The 17,539-nt window shown below is 37.0% G+C and overlaps 1 protein-coding gene across 4 annotated transcripts in view; it reads left to right on the top strand.

Moving 5' to 3' along the window:
• Positions 1–17,539, top strand: part of lrrk2 (leucine-rich repeat kinase 2) — a 137,254-nt gene that overhangs the window by 41,124 nt on the left and 78,591 nt on the right. For all 4 annotated transcript variants that reach the window (XM_059987538.1, XM_059987539.1, XM_059987540.1 and 1 more), the window contains 8 exons: positions 2,972–3,096; positions 9,110–9,251; positions 11,357–11,496; positions 12,038–12,154; positions 12,253–12,423; positions 13,577–13,838; positions 14,879–15,076; positions 16,250–16,341. In XM_059987538.1, coding sequence (XP_059843521.1) covers positions 2,972–3,096; positions 9,110–9,251; positions 11,357–11,496; positions 12,038–12,154; positions 12,253–12,423; positions 13,577–13,838; positions 14,879–15,076; positions 16,250–16,341 — 1,247 coding nt within the window. The remainder of the gene's footprint in view (positions 1–2,971; positions 3,097–9,109; positions 9,252–11,356; positions 11,497–12,037; positions 12,155–12,252; positions 12,424–13,576; positions 13,839–14,878; positions 15,077–16,249; positions 16,342–17,539) is intronic.

Raw genomic sequence — 17,539 nt, 5'->3', positions numbered from 1 at the left:
CTCGCAACTTACTCAAAACCACCTACCCCTTCACCTCTCTTCGCATTGCCCACTAACTTTGTAACAAAGCCATCAATTGTACCATCCATATCATTGACATACAACGTAAAAAGAAGTAGTCCTACACAGACTGTGGAACACCACTGGTCAACGGCAGATAATCAGAAAAGGTTCGTGTGGACCGCGGCCTATTTAAACATGTGCCTCCAAGTGCCCCAAAACCACATCCTTAACAATCAACTCCAACATCTTCCCAACCGATATGGTCATACTAACTGGCCTATAATTTCCTTTCCTCTGCCCTTCTCTCTATTTGAAGAGTGGAGTGACATTTGCAATTTTACAGTCATTTACAACCCCAACCATTCCGGAAGTTCATGATTCTTGAAAGATAATTACTAATGCTTCCACAATCTCCTCAGTCACCTCCTTCAGAACCCTTCAGTGTCCACTCTCTGGTCCTGATAACTTATCTATCTTCAGACCTTTCAGTTTCCCAAGAACCTTCTCCCTAGTAATGACAACTTCACACACTTCTGATCTCTGACACTCTTGAACTTCCAGCTTATTGCTAGTGTCTTCCACAGTGAAGATTGATGCAAAATACTTCACTTCATCCGCTATTCCCTTGTCCCCCATTACTACCTCTCTAGCGTCATTTTCAGTGGTCCAGTATCGTTGGTTCAGTGAACAAAGTTTTGGTCTGCTCTTTAATATTATTGGCTAGCCTGCTTTTGTATTGCATCTTTTTCTTAATGACTTTTTAGTTTCTTTCTGTTCATATTTCAAAGCTTCCCAATCCTCTAACTTCCCATTAATATTTTCTCAATTATATGCACCCTCTTTGGCTTTTATGTCAGCTTTGACTTATCTTATTACCCATGGCTATGTCATCTAGCCTTGAGAATACTTCTTTCTTTTTGGGACATTTATATCCTGTGCCTTGCGAATTGTTTTCAGAAATTGCAGCCATCGCTGCTCTGCAGTCATCCCTGTCTGTGTTCTTTTCCAATCAATTTGGCTAATTCCTCTCTCACGCCTCTGTAATTCCCTTTACTCCATTGTTATACAGGTATATTCAACTTTAGCTTCTACCTCTCAAATTGCGATGTTAATTCTATCATATTATAATCTTTGCCTCCTAATGGTTCCTTTACTTTAAGCCCTCTAATCAATTCTGATTCATTGCATTACACCCCTATTGGGCTCAACCACAAGCTGCTCTAAAAGGCCACCTCGTAGGTATTCCAGAAATACCCTCTCTTGGGATCTAGCAGCAACCTGATTTTCCCACTCTACCTGCATATTGAAATCCCCCATGACCATTGTAACATTGCCCTTTTGGAATGCATTTTCTGTCTCCCATTGTAGTTTGTAGACCATGTCATTACTAATATTTGGGGGAGGGGGTCTGTATATTACTCCCATCAGGGTCTTTTTACCCTCGCAGTTCTTTAGCTCTACCCACAAAGATTCAACAACTTCCAACCCTATGTCACCTCTTTGGAGTGATTGGATTTCATTTTTTACCAACAGAGCCATACCACCCCTTCTGCCTACCTGCCTGTCTGTCTGCCTGTCTCCTTACAATACAATGCATATTCATTGCTTTCTTAGCTCCTTTTTCTTGTTTGTTTTCTGTTCTAGTAACATTTAATAAAATGGCCATAAGCAACAAGGTTTATGCTTTATTCTTGACTTCTGATGAACCTTTGGATCACTAAGTAATCAGAATCCAACATGATCCACAGTTTGTGCTGAATGGTGTTACTGGAAAGAAATGGACTGTTTTATTGAAAATACATAGACTATCATGCATTGAAGTAAATTTTTCAAAATTTCAAAATAGTCAACATTTATTTTAGTGCTGTTTTGCAACTATTGTTGAGACTATTCAAGAGTGATTCCATTTCCTGACGTAAATGAGATCAACTAACCAAACGTATTTGCTTTTATCTTTACAATATGTTTGGAAACCTCAGAACAACCACTAAGACTTCAGTGTATGAGCTGCCTTCCGTTCATTTTATAATATAGCGAAACACAGAAAGCTGTTTCTACATAATATTTCAGTAATACAAAAGACCAAACATGATTGTTCTCATGAAGTTGGCTGATAGAGACATTGATCTGGAAACCTGTGTCCATTTTAAAATGTCTTGCGAGGTTTTGGTTTAACAGTTTATCTAAAAGACAATACTCACAATGCGTAATATGCTCTCAATATAGAAAAGACATGGAAACCATAATGATTGTATGGGGGTTTGAACCTGCAACCCTCTAAGAAATAATACCTGATTCAAAGGTGCAGTGGATCTCTGTCCTGGAGCTGGTATTCGTTTCCTAGATCTGCTCTTCAGGGTAAAGAATGACTTGCTCCCGTTCCAGTTTTGCATGTTCTGAGGTGACTGGGGTCATCGTGGGAAATGCAGACACTTCCACTTATGGGGCAGGAGGAGCTTGATGGGGTGGGCTGGTAGGCTACTTGTGAGGCGATGTGTTTCTGCAACTTACATAGAGGGCCTCTGAGCTAATAATGCATGGTATTAAGTTTCTCTATACCATCCCAAATTATTATTCTCCACTTTGAGTGGCCATGAGCTAATGATTCCCATGAGAAAGAATGTTGCTTTTGTTTTCACAAGGAAGGTTTGTGTATATCCTTGAATCTTCTGTTCCTCTGGTAATTATAGACTAGATGGTATTACATCTCTGGTGTAATAGAATAGACAGTGCACTAATTTCTTTTGCTGTTGCAGTATGCATTTCTATACCACAAAATTTATCTTAAATATTTGTATTTTGCTTTAAATCTCATCATGAGCATGGGATGGAGTACACAAAATGGAAAATGTGCGAGTGAATTACTACTTGATCTTGTAGAGTGATTTCGAAGCCTGCTCTGTTGTTCAAATATTTTTTAAAAGTTCTTAATCACCAACAATTTGGTTGTATTTGTTCTGTTATCTAGTATCTAAAATCCATCTGAAAGAGGACCCAAGAAATATGGATGCGTTGGAATCAATGGCAAAATTAATTCACAAACAGTGCTTGTTGGAGAGTTTACATGAAATAATTCTTGATAGTTTAAACAAGGTAAGTTTTAAAAAAAAAACATCTTTCATATGCTCAATTATGTGTATACGATAAAATTGGCCTAAATGTTCACAAAATTAACATCTGGGGAAGAAAAAATTCCGAACACAAACATTATAAGTCTATGTTGTCACGTACACGCAACCTTGTAAAAGTATCAGCAACAATAGAACACACCTTGAGTCTGGTTCGTCATACAGTAACTTCAACCAGGTAAGTCAAGAGTTAAGCGTTATGTATACATAGGTGTAAGTATATAAATCCCCAAACTTCTTCAAGCTTAGGTGGTAAGTGATACAGTCTTACGATGGAATGTAAGAAAAGTTCAGTTCAAATGCACAGGTTAATTAATGCGAGATATTTGTAATCCAAAGGCGAATGTTGTGAGAAGGCAATTATGCCGATATTTCACAGATTCCAGGACATCAATACAAAATAACAATAGCAGTAAGTTTTATCTCCGAAGTTGTTCCACGCCACATGACATGACAGTGATCCTCAACGAATATCCTTTCAACACAAGTGGTACCACAGCCGAATTCAGCTATGGGATATCTCAAGGTGGTGGCCACAGGATACTCAAGCAGAATCCATGTATAGATTATCACCAACAGTAGCTTATCACAAAGGGGACCCTCTTCAAGGAAACCACTACCCAGGCAAGGGTCGACTCACTGGTAGATTCCACAAGGTTACCCCAATCACACACAATGTGATAGCCACTTATGCAGTTCCATAATATACAAAATAACTCCAACAGTGATTTGCCACAGGGGTGCCTTTCGTCAGTGAACTACCACACCCAGACAAAGGGTAAACACACACACGTGGTATTCACAAAGGTTTCCCCTCAGCAGAGAACCCACTCCCTGTGGATTATCGAAGTGACAATCACACTTTCATATTCGAATGGAAACAAACTCACCCTCACCGGCTACTTAGAGAGAGTCATTTATCAATACTCTGGATCGATCTCAACTCACCCCTTTTGGGCTACTGAAAGTTTAAACCAGCGACTGACTCACTGGTGTCTTCCATTGACCGAATCCATCTTGACTCTGAGCTGTGTATTTCTGTGTGTCCTTGTAAAAAGTAAACAAGCTGCAGAGAAACCATAACATTAATTGTCCATCAAATCTCAATCTCTCTCTCTTTCTCTTCCTCCCTCCCTCAAACAGTGTCCACAGGTCAGTCTCATTCTCTCGGCGTTTTAAAGTGACAGTCCACAGAATAAATGAACGCTAACGCAATGTACATACCTGTTGAGCCATAATGTTTGGATCTATGTTTATATTATGAATTAAGAGATATTATCCTGCACATTTTGGAATATTATGCAAGTTGCCATAATTTCCTTTTAAAGAAAAATAAGGAGATATTATTGTTGCAAAGCAGCTCAAGAACAGAAAGAAATGATTTTTGTTAATAGGGACTGCAATGTACTGATCTTGAAACTTCACACTGTAATCAATGTGAGATGAATTCGTGTGCTTGTATTTTTCTGTCTATTGATCTCCAGTGAAACATGTTCTCATAATATTATGGTCTGCCCTGATCTGTTCCCTATTCTTCCTCATTTGCTGCATTGGGTTCTTGAGGATGATATTTCAAATTTAGATGATTGTTTTTGTTTTGGAAAAGCTTATTGAATGTAGCTTTATTAAAGCTACATTTGCATATTAAATGCAAAGAGACCTAGGAGTCCTAGTTCACCAGTCAATGAAGGTGAATGAGCAAGTGCAACAGGCAGTGAAGAGGGCAAATGGAATGTTGGCCTTTGTTACAAGGGGAATTGAATACAAGAGCAAGGATGTCCTTTTGCATTTGTACAGGGCCCTGGTGAGACCATACCTGGAATATTGTGTACAGTTTTGGTCTCCAGGTTTAAGGAAGGACATTCTGGCAATTGAGGAAGTGCAGCGTAGATTCACTAGGTTGATTCCTGGGATGGCAGGGCTGTCTTACGCTGAGAGATTGGAGAGATTGGGCTTGTACACGCTGGAATTGAGGAGATTGAGAGGGGATCTGATTGAAATGATTAAGATAATTAAAGGATTTGATAGGATTGAGGCAGGAAATATGTTCCAGATGTTGGGAGAGTCCAGTACCAGAGGGCATGGATTGAGAATAAGAGGTCAGTTATTTAAAACAGAGTTGAGGAAGAGCTTCTTCTCCCAGAGAGTTGTGGAGGTGTGGAATGCACTGCCTCGGAAGACGGTGGAGGCCAATTCTCTGGATGCTTTCAAGAAGGAGCTGGATAGATACCTGATGGATAGGGGAATCAAGGGATATGGGGACAAGGCAGGGACTGGGTATTGATAGTGAATGATCAGCCATGATCTCAGAATGGCGGTGCAGACTCGAGGGGCCGAATGGTCTACTTCTGCACCTATTGTCTATTATCACTTGGGGTTCTCCAAAACTGAATACAAATAGCCCTCTGACCTGGAATTCTCAACATCTCATACTTCCAATAGTTTTCTCCTACTTTAATCAATGAGGCAAACACATCTAAATTTGTACTCAATTAAATTCAAGTCATTATGCCAATAGGACACGTGAGGCTCAGCTGGTGAACAAATTTAATTGGGGTTTTTGTCTTGCTTTTCACACACAGAAGTATTTTATGCGCTTAAACCTCAGAGCTGTTGTTGTAGCTGGTGGGTAAAATTTGACTCCACAGTAGGTTTTTCCAATCATGTTGTTTACCTCTGTTCCCCGTCTTTACCTTTAAAAATTTTTTAGTTTGAACAGTGATTAATTTTATTATCTGCATTATTAACATTATACTGAATCTGCTCTCTTAAGTGGTTTAATCTGAATGACAGAGGTCCTAAAAATTGACTTTGGATACCTCATTATAGCTTCTGTGCAGACTAAAAGAGTCAAAGAGTCACAGAACATTATCAGACAGAAGCACGTAATTCAGTCTACCTAGACTGTGCCGAACTATTATTCTGCCAAGACCCAATGACCTGCACCCGGATCATAGCCCTCTAGATCACTCCCATCTATGTACATCCTAATATCTCTTAAATATTAAAATCAAACTTGCATCCACCAATTCTGCTGGAAGCTCATTCCACACATGTGCGTTCCTTGAATGAAGGAATTCCCCCTCATGTTCCCTTTAAATACTTCACCTTTAAACTCTGGCCTCTAGTTCTAGTATCACCCAGTATCAGTGGAAAAAAGCTTGCTTGCATTTACCCTTTCAATGCCTCTCATAACTTTGTATACCTCTGTCATATCTCTTCTCATTCTCTTACCCTTCAGTGAATAAGGTCCTAACCTATTCAAACTTTTCTCTAACTCAGGTGTTCAAGTCTTGGCAATGTCCTTGTAATTTTTCTGTGCATTTTTTCAATTGTATTTACATCTTTCCTATAGGTAGGTAACCAGAACTGTACACAGTACTCAAAAGTAGGTCTCGCTAATGTCTTATACAACTTCAACATGAAATCCTAACTCTTTTACTCAATACTTCTATTGTGAAGGCCAATGTGCCAAATACTCTCTTTACGACCCTATCTGCCGTGATCTTTAAGTGAACAAATTTTGTCCCTTTTTTTTTGTTCTTAATATATTTGTAGAAGCCATTGGGATTCTCCTTCACCTTGAGTGATTGAGAAATGTTTCTATCTATCTATCTATCCATTTATTTATTTATTTATTTTTGATTTATGTAATCCATTTTGCATCCATTTGATTTCTAGAAAATGCTAAGGTCACTGTGTCTTTCATGGACTGTAAGGTAGCATATAATTTTATTTATTTTAAATCTAAAGCTCTATTATTTGTATTGAAACCAGACTTTATAAACATGTAGTTACCAGAACTGTTGTGTAGACATTATTCATCAAGAAAAATGTAATATTAAACCTCAGGTGATGTGGTAATGAGAGAATGGGCAATACAGAGAATTAATATTAAGATAATTTTAAATGCAACTATTTCATGGCGCATACAGGACAATCAAATTAAAATTTGAAATTCTGAAGGAACCATATAATTATTTATATGTTGTACTTAAAACAATACTTGAAATGTTTGTAGTTGTGAAAAGTCTTGCTGAGCCCTTGAAGTATCCAGGAAAATTATATACAAAATAGTCATGTAATTCCAAAAATGAATCTGGTTTATAATTTTTGGTACATCAGAATTAATTAACATGAAGCTTCCTTCAGAGGGTTGTGCATGCCATCAAATGCAATGTAAATCTTTGCTTATGTGAAATCTCATGAGCATTTTTGTTTAAAGCTCTGAAATGTGGACCCCTGTAAATGTAAAAGAATGCATAGGATAGGTTAAAACCAAAACGAGATGCAGTCAGCAGATAGCAAGAGCTCCACTGAACTGAAAGCATATGGGAGTACAGAACATGCAGAAGTGAAATTAATGATGTGGTTGTGAAGACATAGTAGACAGCATGAAAAAAATAATCTTTTGAAATCAAGGAAATATCTTAAATATTTTCTAAATGTCTGAAGTGGAACTGAGTAATGATGAGAGTGGTGAAATGATTGTAGATTCAAAGGATGTGCACAGTATTAAAAACTGCTTTGCAGTCGTGGATAAAATGTATCTTGGGTTCTGATCTATTCTCACGACCAATGGAATCACTTTCAAGGGCTCTTCATCTCTTATTTCAATATTTGTTTATTCCTTGTTTTATTATTATTATTATTATTTTTTGTCGTACTTGTAAAGTTTGTTGTCTTCTGCACACTGTTTGAATGCCCTAGTTGGTGTAGTCTTTTATTGATTCTATTTTGATTATTACTCCATTATTGCTTAATTGGCTATGCTGGCAAAAAAATGAAAAATGAATATGGTGACATACAATCCTTTTGATAATAGTTTGACTCGAAGTGACAGTAATGGACAATATTTGCAGATGGGTGGATAGAATGATTAAAACAGCATATTGCATAACTACCCCCTTTACTTGCTGAGGCTTGGAATGTGACAGAAAGGCAGTCATGTTACAGTCATTTGAAAGACTAGTTAAGCTCCAGGCTGAATACTGTATAATTCTGGTCATTGCACTGCAGAACGAATCCAGTGGCTCTTTTGCATTGGGCAAGTATTTAAAGATCTGTAATTTAGCATGAAGAAAAGAATGATTTGTCAAGGGTGGAGATGGATATAGCTGAGATATTGTCTCAGACTTACTTAATAGTCTTGTCAATGTCTGATTGCATTTAAATCACTGAAAAGGAACTAATTGTAAGGACGCTAGAGCAGGGATCCAATCGCAGACCCAGTACCATGCACACGATGATAGTAATTGAGTTACAAATCCCAAGGTGCAAACAAAGTCGGCATCAAAGTTCAGGTAGAGATCAAAACATCCAGAGAAATCCAAAAACCAGAATCGGGAAACAGGCAGAGTTGATATTCAGACAGAGTACAGATACGAATGCTGAATGGCTCAGGAAAATTCACTGGCACAGTCTGGCAACAAACAGGTGAAAACACAGGACTTAAATACACTGAGCAATAAACAGAAAGCCTGATGATAGATGAAGCACAATGAGACAGAAGTGGCAACAAAACAGATAGTAATGAGAAACAGGTGAGAGGCAGAGTTCTCAGTAACTCAGGGGCCGGAGTAGAGCAGGAGTGGGGACAGGAGCACATGGGGCAAGAAAACAAATGAGCACATGGCAATACAAAACCACAGGCTGACGGCTAGGGGGAATACACACAAAAAGATAAAGTTCAACTGGAAGTACTGATGCTAATTGGTTAATATTTGAAGGAGGCTGACAACACGAAATGTGGTAAATAGATCTGAATCAGAGCAATTCAAAAGCTTGCTTTTATGGCTGCATTGAGGTATGTATGCTTTTATTTAAATAAAATTTATTCACTTTCAACAGTAGAAATAGTATAGAACTAAATTTGTACTAGGTAAATTCCTGTATAAGGGACAATTTCATGCTTAAGTACTAGCTAGTGCAACTACAATGTTTAGTTTGATGCTAAAAACATTGTTGTATGTTTCCAGTTCATCCAGGATCCAGCAATCCAAGAGTATGGTTTTCGAGTGCTGTGTTCTATTACTGATAGTTCAGATGCAAAGGAACTGACAAAACATGGGATTGTGGACACAGTAATACATACTTTGCAAATATTTCCACTTGAACGAGGTAGGATAAACAAATGCTCTGTTTTTGTTTGTAGTCATTGCAAAAATATCCATTTTGCTCTTCTATTGTGTTTTAATTATGGAGAAATTCAGTTGTCATGAATCATTTTTATGATTTTTATGTAAATGATCTGTTAATCGTCAAATGAGGTTGAGAAGGCAAAAAGACAACCTCTATTTGAAATAAAGCATTGATTGACGATCTTTCAGAAGGCAAAGAAAGAAAATAACTGAGCTAGTGCTAAGTTGGAGAGGATGGGTGTTCTGAACCAGAGGGATGGAGAGTGTAGGTTCATACGCAATGTAGAAAAGTATCTAGGGAAAACAGGAGCGTGGAGCATCAGAAATGAATGTGGGTGGCAGTGAAATCAGATGCCAGGAGAAATAGTGCTAATTGTTTTAGATTTCTGTTGGTAATTACCTATTGATAATGGCATATTATCTTTCCTCTTCATTTTGACCACTGTTTGCAACTGTCCAGCATTTTTAAGTTTCTGTTCATGTTACCATTCAAAGAAAAACTAAAAATAATGCTACAGCCTTTTTTAACCTGGATAAATCTTACCTTACCACAGCTGATTGAATACAGAGGATTCTTTCCTTCACCTCTTTATCCTTCCGTCATGATCACTACATCACTTGGCTTGATTTCTTCAATGCTTTCCTAATTTGCAACTCATCCTTTATGAGGCTGATGTTGGTTTACTCTTTGATCATTTACCATCTCCCTCAAGCCCACTAGCACAATAGTTTGCTAATGTTCCAGTGTGCTGTGCAAATCTCTATCCAAATAGAGATTATATCCAAATACCTCCCTCATTGTCTTCAGCAAATTTTGTGTTTAACTATCTTCATCCTTTTCTGTTCATTAATACATTTTAAAAAATTTATCTGTTTTAATTTTCCCCCTAAACAATCCATGAATACCATGAAAATGTATTTACAAGTAACTTTTATAATGAAAGCAACCTCCCAAATATCTTAATAAAACTGCATCAGGATTTTATTGAAGGTTAGTGGCCTGAAACCTCACCTAAGCGGCACATGGGAAACCTGCAAAGATAAAAGAAAGCTAGAATTTTCAATTGTGTAATGCTTTTCTTGATTTACAAATATTTCTCTAGAACTCAGCTTCATTGTGCAGGCATTCAGGATAGCCAATGTGTTCACAGGAAATGGGATTAAATGTCATTTAATCTGTAGGTGGCATGACCTTGGAGAGCCAACTGTAAAATTAGGGTTCAATTCCTGTTGCAGTCTGCAAAGAGTTTCTATGTTCTCCCCATGGCCCCGTGGATTTCTTTTGAGTACTCCAGTTTCTTCCCACATTCCAAAGATATATAGGTTAACGTTAGTAAGTTATGGGTAGTGGATATATTGTGTTGGTGCTGGTTTGCACAGCCAAGTTGAAATTGCATAAATTAATAAGAGTTAAGTTTTTAAATTTTATTTTATTAATTGAGATATAGTGTGGAATATGCCTTTCCAGCCCTTCGTGCTGTGCTGCTCAGCAACCCTCCCCCATCTCCCCCCCCCCCCGACTTAACAGCTTCATAATGAGGCAATTTATAATGATCAATTAACCTACCAACCAGTACGTCTTTGGACTGTTGGAGTAAATGGAGGTAGCCAAAGGAAACCCCCACTGTCACGGGGAGAACGTACAAACTCCTTACAGGCAATGGTAAGAATTGAACCCAGGTTGCTGGTATTGCAAAGTGTTGTGCTAACCACTACCCTACCGTGGGTTGCACTGTCAGTTCACCAGTTGGTTAGATGAACCATAATTATTAATCTGCCTTTGAGATATTAGTGTTACTTATTGTTCATGCCTCAGCTTGCTGAAAATGGTTTTCTCTTTGAAATTCGACATTCTTCTGCTTTTGCTACTACGAAGCAAGATCAGGGAATGTTGTCCACCATGTATACAAATGGCGGTATATGGGCATTCCCATATCTCAGTACAAATTGTGACAATGGGAGTTCCAATACTAATTATAGGATGAAATTACAGTGTGTCAAAATTATTCATTATAGGGAACGATTATTGTACAGGCATTTAAGTTTTTTTTACAGTAATGAACATGTTTTACATTCCTGTTTCAGAAATTCAGTATCTGGGTCTGAAACTTCTAGGAGTCCTGATTCCTGTGATAGATTTGCCTCAGACACATGTAGCACTATTGGTAAATGTCTTGATTGGGACATTGCGTCGATATGAAGAGGACATGGAAGTGCAAGTACAGGTAGATAATTGCAATGGTTTTGGCACCTGGTTACCAAAGATAAAAGGTAGTGTTGACTTTTAAATTTGTTTCATCAGGTGAGCAAAGTATGGCTTATTAAATTCCTTTGAAGCAAAGGGTATTGAAATGAAGATTAGTTAATACTAGTAAGAAGCTTTTATGCTTCCCCAAAAGATTCTGAAAATTAAGCCATTTAGCAGTCTTGTTAATTGGTCAACATCTCTTTTGGATAATTGCATGCTTATAATACAAAAAGGTGTGATGAAAACTTAGAAAAGTCAAGAGGTGCTTCGGGTTGTGATGTTTTCTCAGGAAGAATTACCTAATCAAATTGTCTTTTATTTTAACAGTAAAACTATAGCAACTCCCATTTGATCATCACCTTAAATACCCTAAATGATAGATGAACAATGTGATTTTTAAAGGAGTGTGTGAGTGCAAAGATGCAAGTAAAAATTTCAAGGTTAATCTCATGGAATCTAAAAGTACTTTTTTAACAAAATATTTAACAAATTTTCATTGAGTCTTTATTTCTTTTTAGGGATTTCAAGCCATTTTGTTATATTTTGAAACCATGCCACCTGTTACTGAACTTTTCTTCAAGCAACATATTGACACATTTATTTTTCATCAGATCACAAAATGCAAAAACAAACAGGTGACTTTAATGGCCTTCCTTGTTTTTGAGAATTTGTGAAACATTATTTTTAATTTTGTCATGCTAATTAGTTCATTTTGCTTATTGTGAAATACTAGCTACAGACCCTCCTCTGCAAATGTTTATCCAAGTTGGCCACTGATTGTGGAATAAGAAATCAAATGCTTGAAAGTGCTTGCTCAGAAAATAATATCATGATGGCAAAATATTTAATCATGCTGGAAGCTGATGTCAATCAAAAATGTAAAAATGAATCATTAATTTACCAGGTAAATAATTTTAAGCATTAAATCTGTGTAATTACTGATGGAAAAGAGGAGAAAAGAGAACGTTTGTGGTGGGTGGGGTTTTTGATTGTGCTGTCTGCTTTACTGAGACAGCAAGAAGTGTAGATGAGTCCATAGAGAGGAGGCTGGTTTCCAGGATGTGCTAGGTTGTGGCCACAACTCTCTGGGTTTTTTGCAGTCACACGCAGATCAGTTGCCATTAAGCATCCGTAGGAATCCATTGATTATCCGTAGGAAGTTTCAGGAAACTCAGGGGTTAGACTTGAGTGTTCCTTTGAAATTCAAAGTAAATTTATTATTGAAGTACAGTATATGTTACCACATATAACCCTGAGATTCATTTTCTTGCATGCATATTCAATAAATCCATAATGGAAGAATAACCATAATAGAATCAATGAAAGACCACACCCAGCAAGATGGATAGGCAACCAATGTGTAAAAGACAACAAACTGCGCAAATACAAAAAGAAAAAATAATGATAAATATTGAGAACATGAGATGAAGAGTCCTTGAACATGAGTCCTTAGGTTGTGGAAATATTTCATTGATATGGCAAGTGAGTTTGAGTGAAGTTATTTCCTTTGGTTCAAGACCCTGATGGTTGAGGGGGAATAACTGTTCCTGAACCTGGTGGCATGACTCTTGAGGCTCCTGTACCTTCTTCCTGATGACAACAGTGAGAAGAGAGCATGTCCTGAGTGGCGGGGGACTCTGATAATAGATGCTGCTTTCCTGCAATAACATTTCATGTGGATGTGCTTGATGGTGGGGAGGACTTTACCTGTGATGGACCCAGCTGTATCATCTACTTTTTGTAGGATTTTCTGTTCAACAACATTGGAGTCTCCAAACCAAGCTGTGATACAGCCAAGCAATATACTCTCCATTACACATTTATAGAAGATTATGTTGAAAGTTGGCCATTTTTGAACAAGCTGCTCAAAACCTTTTTCCTTGTTTGAATTTTTCAACCCTTGCTTATATCTACATATTCCATTTTAGAACTCTTCCAATTTTATCAGAAAAACAGCATAATTTTTGATCCTGTATAGAGCATAAAAGTGTCCTCTGCCAGGTAATTATGTCGTTAATTGTTCTTTAATCTTAACAGCTATTTCACATTGTTCATAGGTTTGTAAGAAAAGGAGAAGCCCATTTTTAGTGGAACTTTTGCTTAACAGTGGAGCACGTGAGCAAGACATTCAGAAAGCTTTAGATGCCAGTATTAAAATGGGGGATGACAAAATTATAAGCTTGCTTTTAAGAAAACTTGGATTGGATCAAACCAATAAGGCAATTTGCTTGAGTGGACTTCATCTGGGCAAGATTAAAGCATCTTGGTTGTATTCATTGTTTCCTGATGAAAATGTTCCACATTCAAAACAACAGCCAAGTAAGTACAAGAAAGGGATTTTTTTTTGAGTTTCACAATTTTACCGAACTTACAGAATATTACAGAACTTGTCCCCCAACTATTCTAGTAATGGGAGCATTGACTTAATATTTATTCCATTGAAATATTTTGCTTTTTTACTTTCCTATTAAATCTTCTCTTGATCTTTGCTTCAAAAGATTAATGTAAGCTTCCCCAATCTAACCAGATCTGACATTTCAATCCTTGGTACTTTTCCAATAAATCTTTTCCCCATCTCTTGTAAACCTTACAGCAGCTTTATACAGTATCTAATCTGTAATTTTTGGCCTGAGGGGTTTAATGAGAGTTAACATATCCTCCCTACTTTTGAAATCTATACCAATATATATCATCCCTTGTACCTTACTGAATATTGTGCACATGTGCGCTCAAGTCTCCTTATTCCTCTTTCTATAATTTCTGAGGAATGCATCCTAATTTAACTTGTAGATATTATAGTAGGTTTAGGAAAGGATCCTTTCTGTCCGTATAGCTTGTGCTGTTGTACAGAACTCTGGTATGCATGCTAATAAATTAAGTTGTTTAATGTCTCAAAGTAACCCCATTACTTGAACATGAGCACAAGAAATTTACAGATACTGTTTGACCTGCTGAGTGCCCCTAACATTTTATGTGTTCCCCATGACTTGAAGCAGGAACTGTCACTTTTGGACTCATCATTTTGGGAGATCTTGTCTTAAGGGTCAAGCTGTCTGTGTGATTTTTCCAGCACTTTTCAGTCATAATCAAGTTAAAAGACTTGAATTTGCGATGCTTTTGCACCCAATGGAAACATACCCCTAACTCCCACCCACAGTGTTGTTTACCACTGATCTTCTCCCGAGCCAGATTTATTTCATTACAATTCCTGAACCAACAGGTTATTGCATGATGGTTTCTTACACCTTGACACTGTTATTCTGAAGGGAGATGAAACATTTAGATTGTTGGACAGATTTTAAAGCATATATTATTTTAACAACAAGGAACACAGTAAGTTTCATCTCTGTCCTTTGCAGCTACTGTAGCTTCCTCTGAGCTTTGGCAAAGTGATGCATCAGAATGTGCATCTTTGGTAATACAGAACTCAAATATGAATTCTCAACTCTGTCACTCTGGAAAAATATTGGATAAGAGTAATGATTGTACTTCGTCGGCAAATGTATCAGCAACTGATGGGAAGGAAAATAGCATCTTTGATGACTTGGAGAGCTTAGGTGAGCTTTCAGATATTCAGTTTTTGCAATTTAGCACTTTGTCTTATTTTGCAGTTTGGGAGGATCTCTTTAAAATCAAAATAACAGCCGTATAATCTAGCTACACAAATTAATATGTTGTTTTAAAAGCAAGAAAATGTTTCACAAGTGGCTTATACATTGAGTATGCTGTGTTCTGTTGAGAACTTTGATTTTGGCTACACATGCTGAAAAAAGACAATTGAGTTTATGTATGAAGTTCCTTTGTTAATGTTTGAGGCGAGGCACAGCAGAAGGAATGAATATATATTTATTGTTCCATAATTACATAGTCATAGACTGCTACTGCTCTGAAACAGGCCCTTCAGCCCATCTAGTCCAGGCCAGAATATTAATTTGCTTAGTACTATTGACCTGCATCCAGACCTTAGCCCTCCATACCCCTCCCATCCATGTACCTATCCAAGTTTCTCTTAAGTGTTTAAATTGAACCTGCATCCACAACTAGCAGCTCATTTCACATTCTCACCACCCTGAGTGAAGAAGATCCCCCTCGTATTCCCCTTAATAAATATTTGATCTTTCAACTTTAACCCATGACCTCTGCTTCTGGTCTCACCCAACAGCGGAAAAAGCCTGCTTACATTTACCTTATCTATACCCCTCATAATTCTGTAAAGCTCTATCAAATCAGCCTTTTTCTCCTATGCTCTAGGGAATAAAATTCTAGCCTATTCAACCTTTCCCTTTAATTCAGGACCTCAAATTCTGGCAACACCCTTGTAAATTTTCTCTGCACCCTTTCAATCTTATTGACATCTTTTCTGTAAGTAGATGAGCAAAACTGCGCATAATACCTCATGTTAGGCCTCACCAAAGTCTTGTACAATTTCAACATAATGTTCTAAATCCTGAACTCAATACTTTGATTTGAGGGCCAATGTGCCATAATGTGCCTTGCTGTTATTTTGGAGGGTTTTTTAAAGTTGTAGTTGAAACAAAGTTTGTGAACAGTGTACATTCATGCAACAGTGAAGCAGACCAATTATAAAATGCAGGATACTTGGGTTTTGAAGGATGATGTTTCTTCAGCATACTCGATTAATTATTTGATTTGCTTAATTATGCATTGCAGAGGAGTCATTGTTTTATAATTTTCCCGTTGATTGAAAATATCCTCTTCTTTCAATTTAGATGATTATGTCCTGGTTCAGAATGTAAATTATAACTTAAGTGCTGCAACATCCAATGAATCTACAGTTCAGTTAATCCACCATAACTCTCTGGTATGGAAATTACATTACAGTACTAGCAAATGAAATCTAGTGCCAAGTAATATGACTATTGTTCTGGTATGTTATCGTGTTCTCAAACATGTTACAACATGGGTAATATGTGGCTACATTATTCCCTTGTCTGTTGATTTCTAACTTTTTATTTGACAAAATATTTATTAAGCATCTGATTACATGAAACAGAAAGCAGCATTTGCTTCATATCAAAATTCAAAATTCTTTCAGTTGAAAAGATATGTAAATGCTTAGCTTAAAGTTATTTAATAATTAACACTTCAAAAATGAAAGTGTAAGATTGAACCAGGTGAAATTCTAGGCCCATGTGCAAGTTGGGACTGAATTTCTGACTAAAACCAGCATTGACGAAAAAATTTTTTTAAAACAAAATCATTTCAATCATGTAGTGTTCTTTAACGTAGGAAATGCCAGATAATTTTGTTGTAGAATTTGATGTATAGTTTCAAAGTTTTGTTGGCAATAAATGTAGTTTGTAGTAGCTTTCTTACCCTCCCTCCACCCCACAGTACTGAAGAGCAGAGAAAATTAACACTATAGCTTATGCTTTGGGACTGTGGTTGCTCATTCACATTCTTAAACAAAATATGGCCATGCAAATGAACACATCCCCTAGATTGGCAATGATGTCTTTACTTTTGTTTAAGATACAGTTTTTGCAAATTTACCAGTTCCAAAAAAAAATGTAACCAATGAAGTACATTTCAAGTATTGTATTTTAACTGATAGAACATACTTGTTGTCAATTTATATGAAGCCTCTTGTAAGCAACAGCATGAAAATCACCATTCTGTTCTCAAGTCATGTTGATTGAAGCATACATATGATTCTCTTACTCTTTGAAATACGGCAATGTGAAAATTTACAGCATCAGTGGGCAGTTTAATGTTTCATTTAAAAGTAGTACTTGTGATATTGCAGAGTTCTTTCAACACGTGAGTATCAGCTTGTGCTCGTCTCCAGACTGAAACGTGAACTCGCTTCTTGCCTATAACTAAAACTAATTTGAAATGTGCCTTTTCTAACACCATTATTGGTGGTGGTAGATTACCTATGCATTTAAATTCTTGCATTTTATGGATAAACAAAAATACTGGCTTGAGTTGTTTGGGCAATGCATATTTAACTTCATAATTTTTGACTTTATACACATTATCTCAATATCTTCCTAATA

The sequence above is a fragment of the Hypanus sabinus genome, chromosome 13, assembly GCF_030144855.1.
Source record: "Hypanus sabinus isolate sHypSab1 chromosome 13, sHypSab1.hap1, whole genome shotgun sequence".
Classification (NCBI taxonomy): Eukaryota; Metazoa; Chordata; class Chondrichthyes; order Myliobatiformes; family Dasyatidae; genus Hypanus; species Hypanus sabinus.
This window is presented reverse-complemented; position numbering and strand designations above follow the sequence as displayed.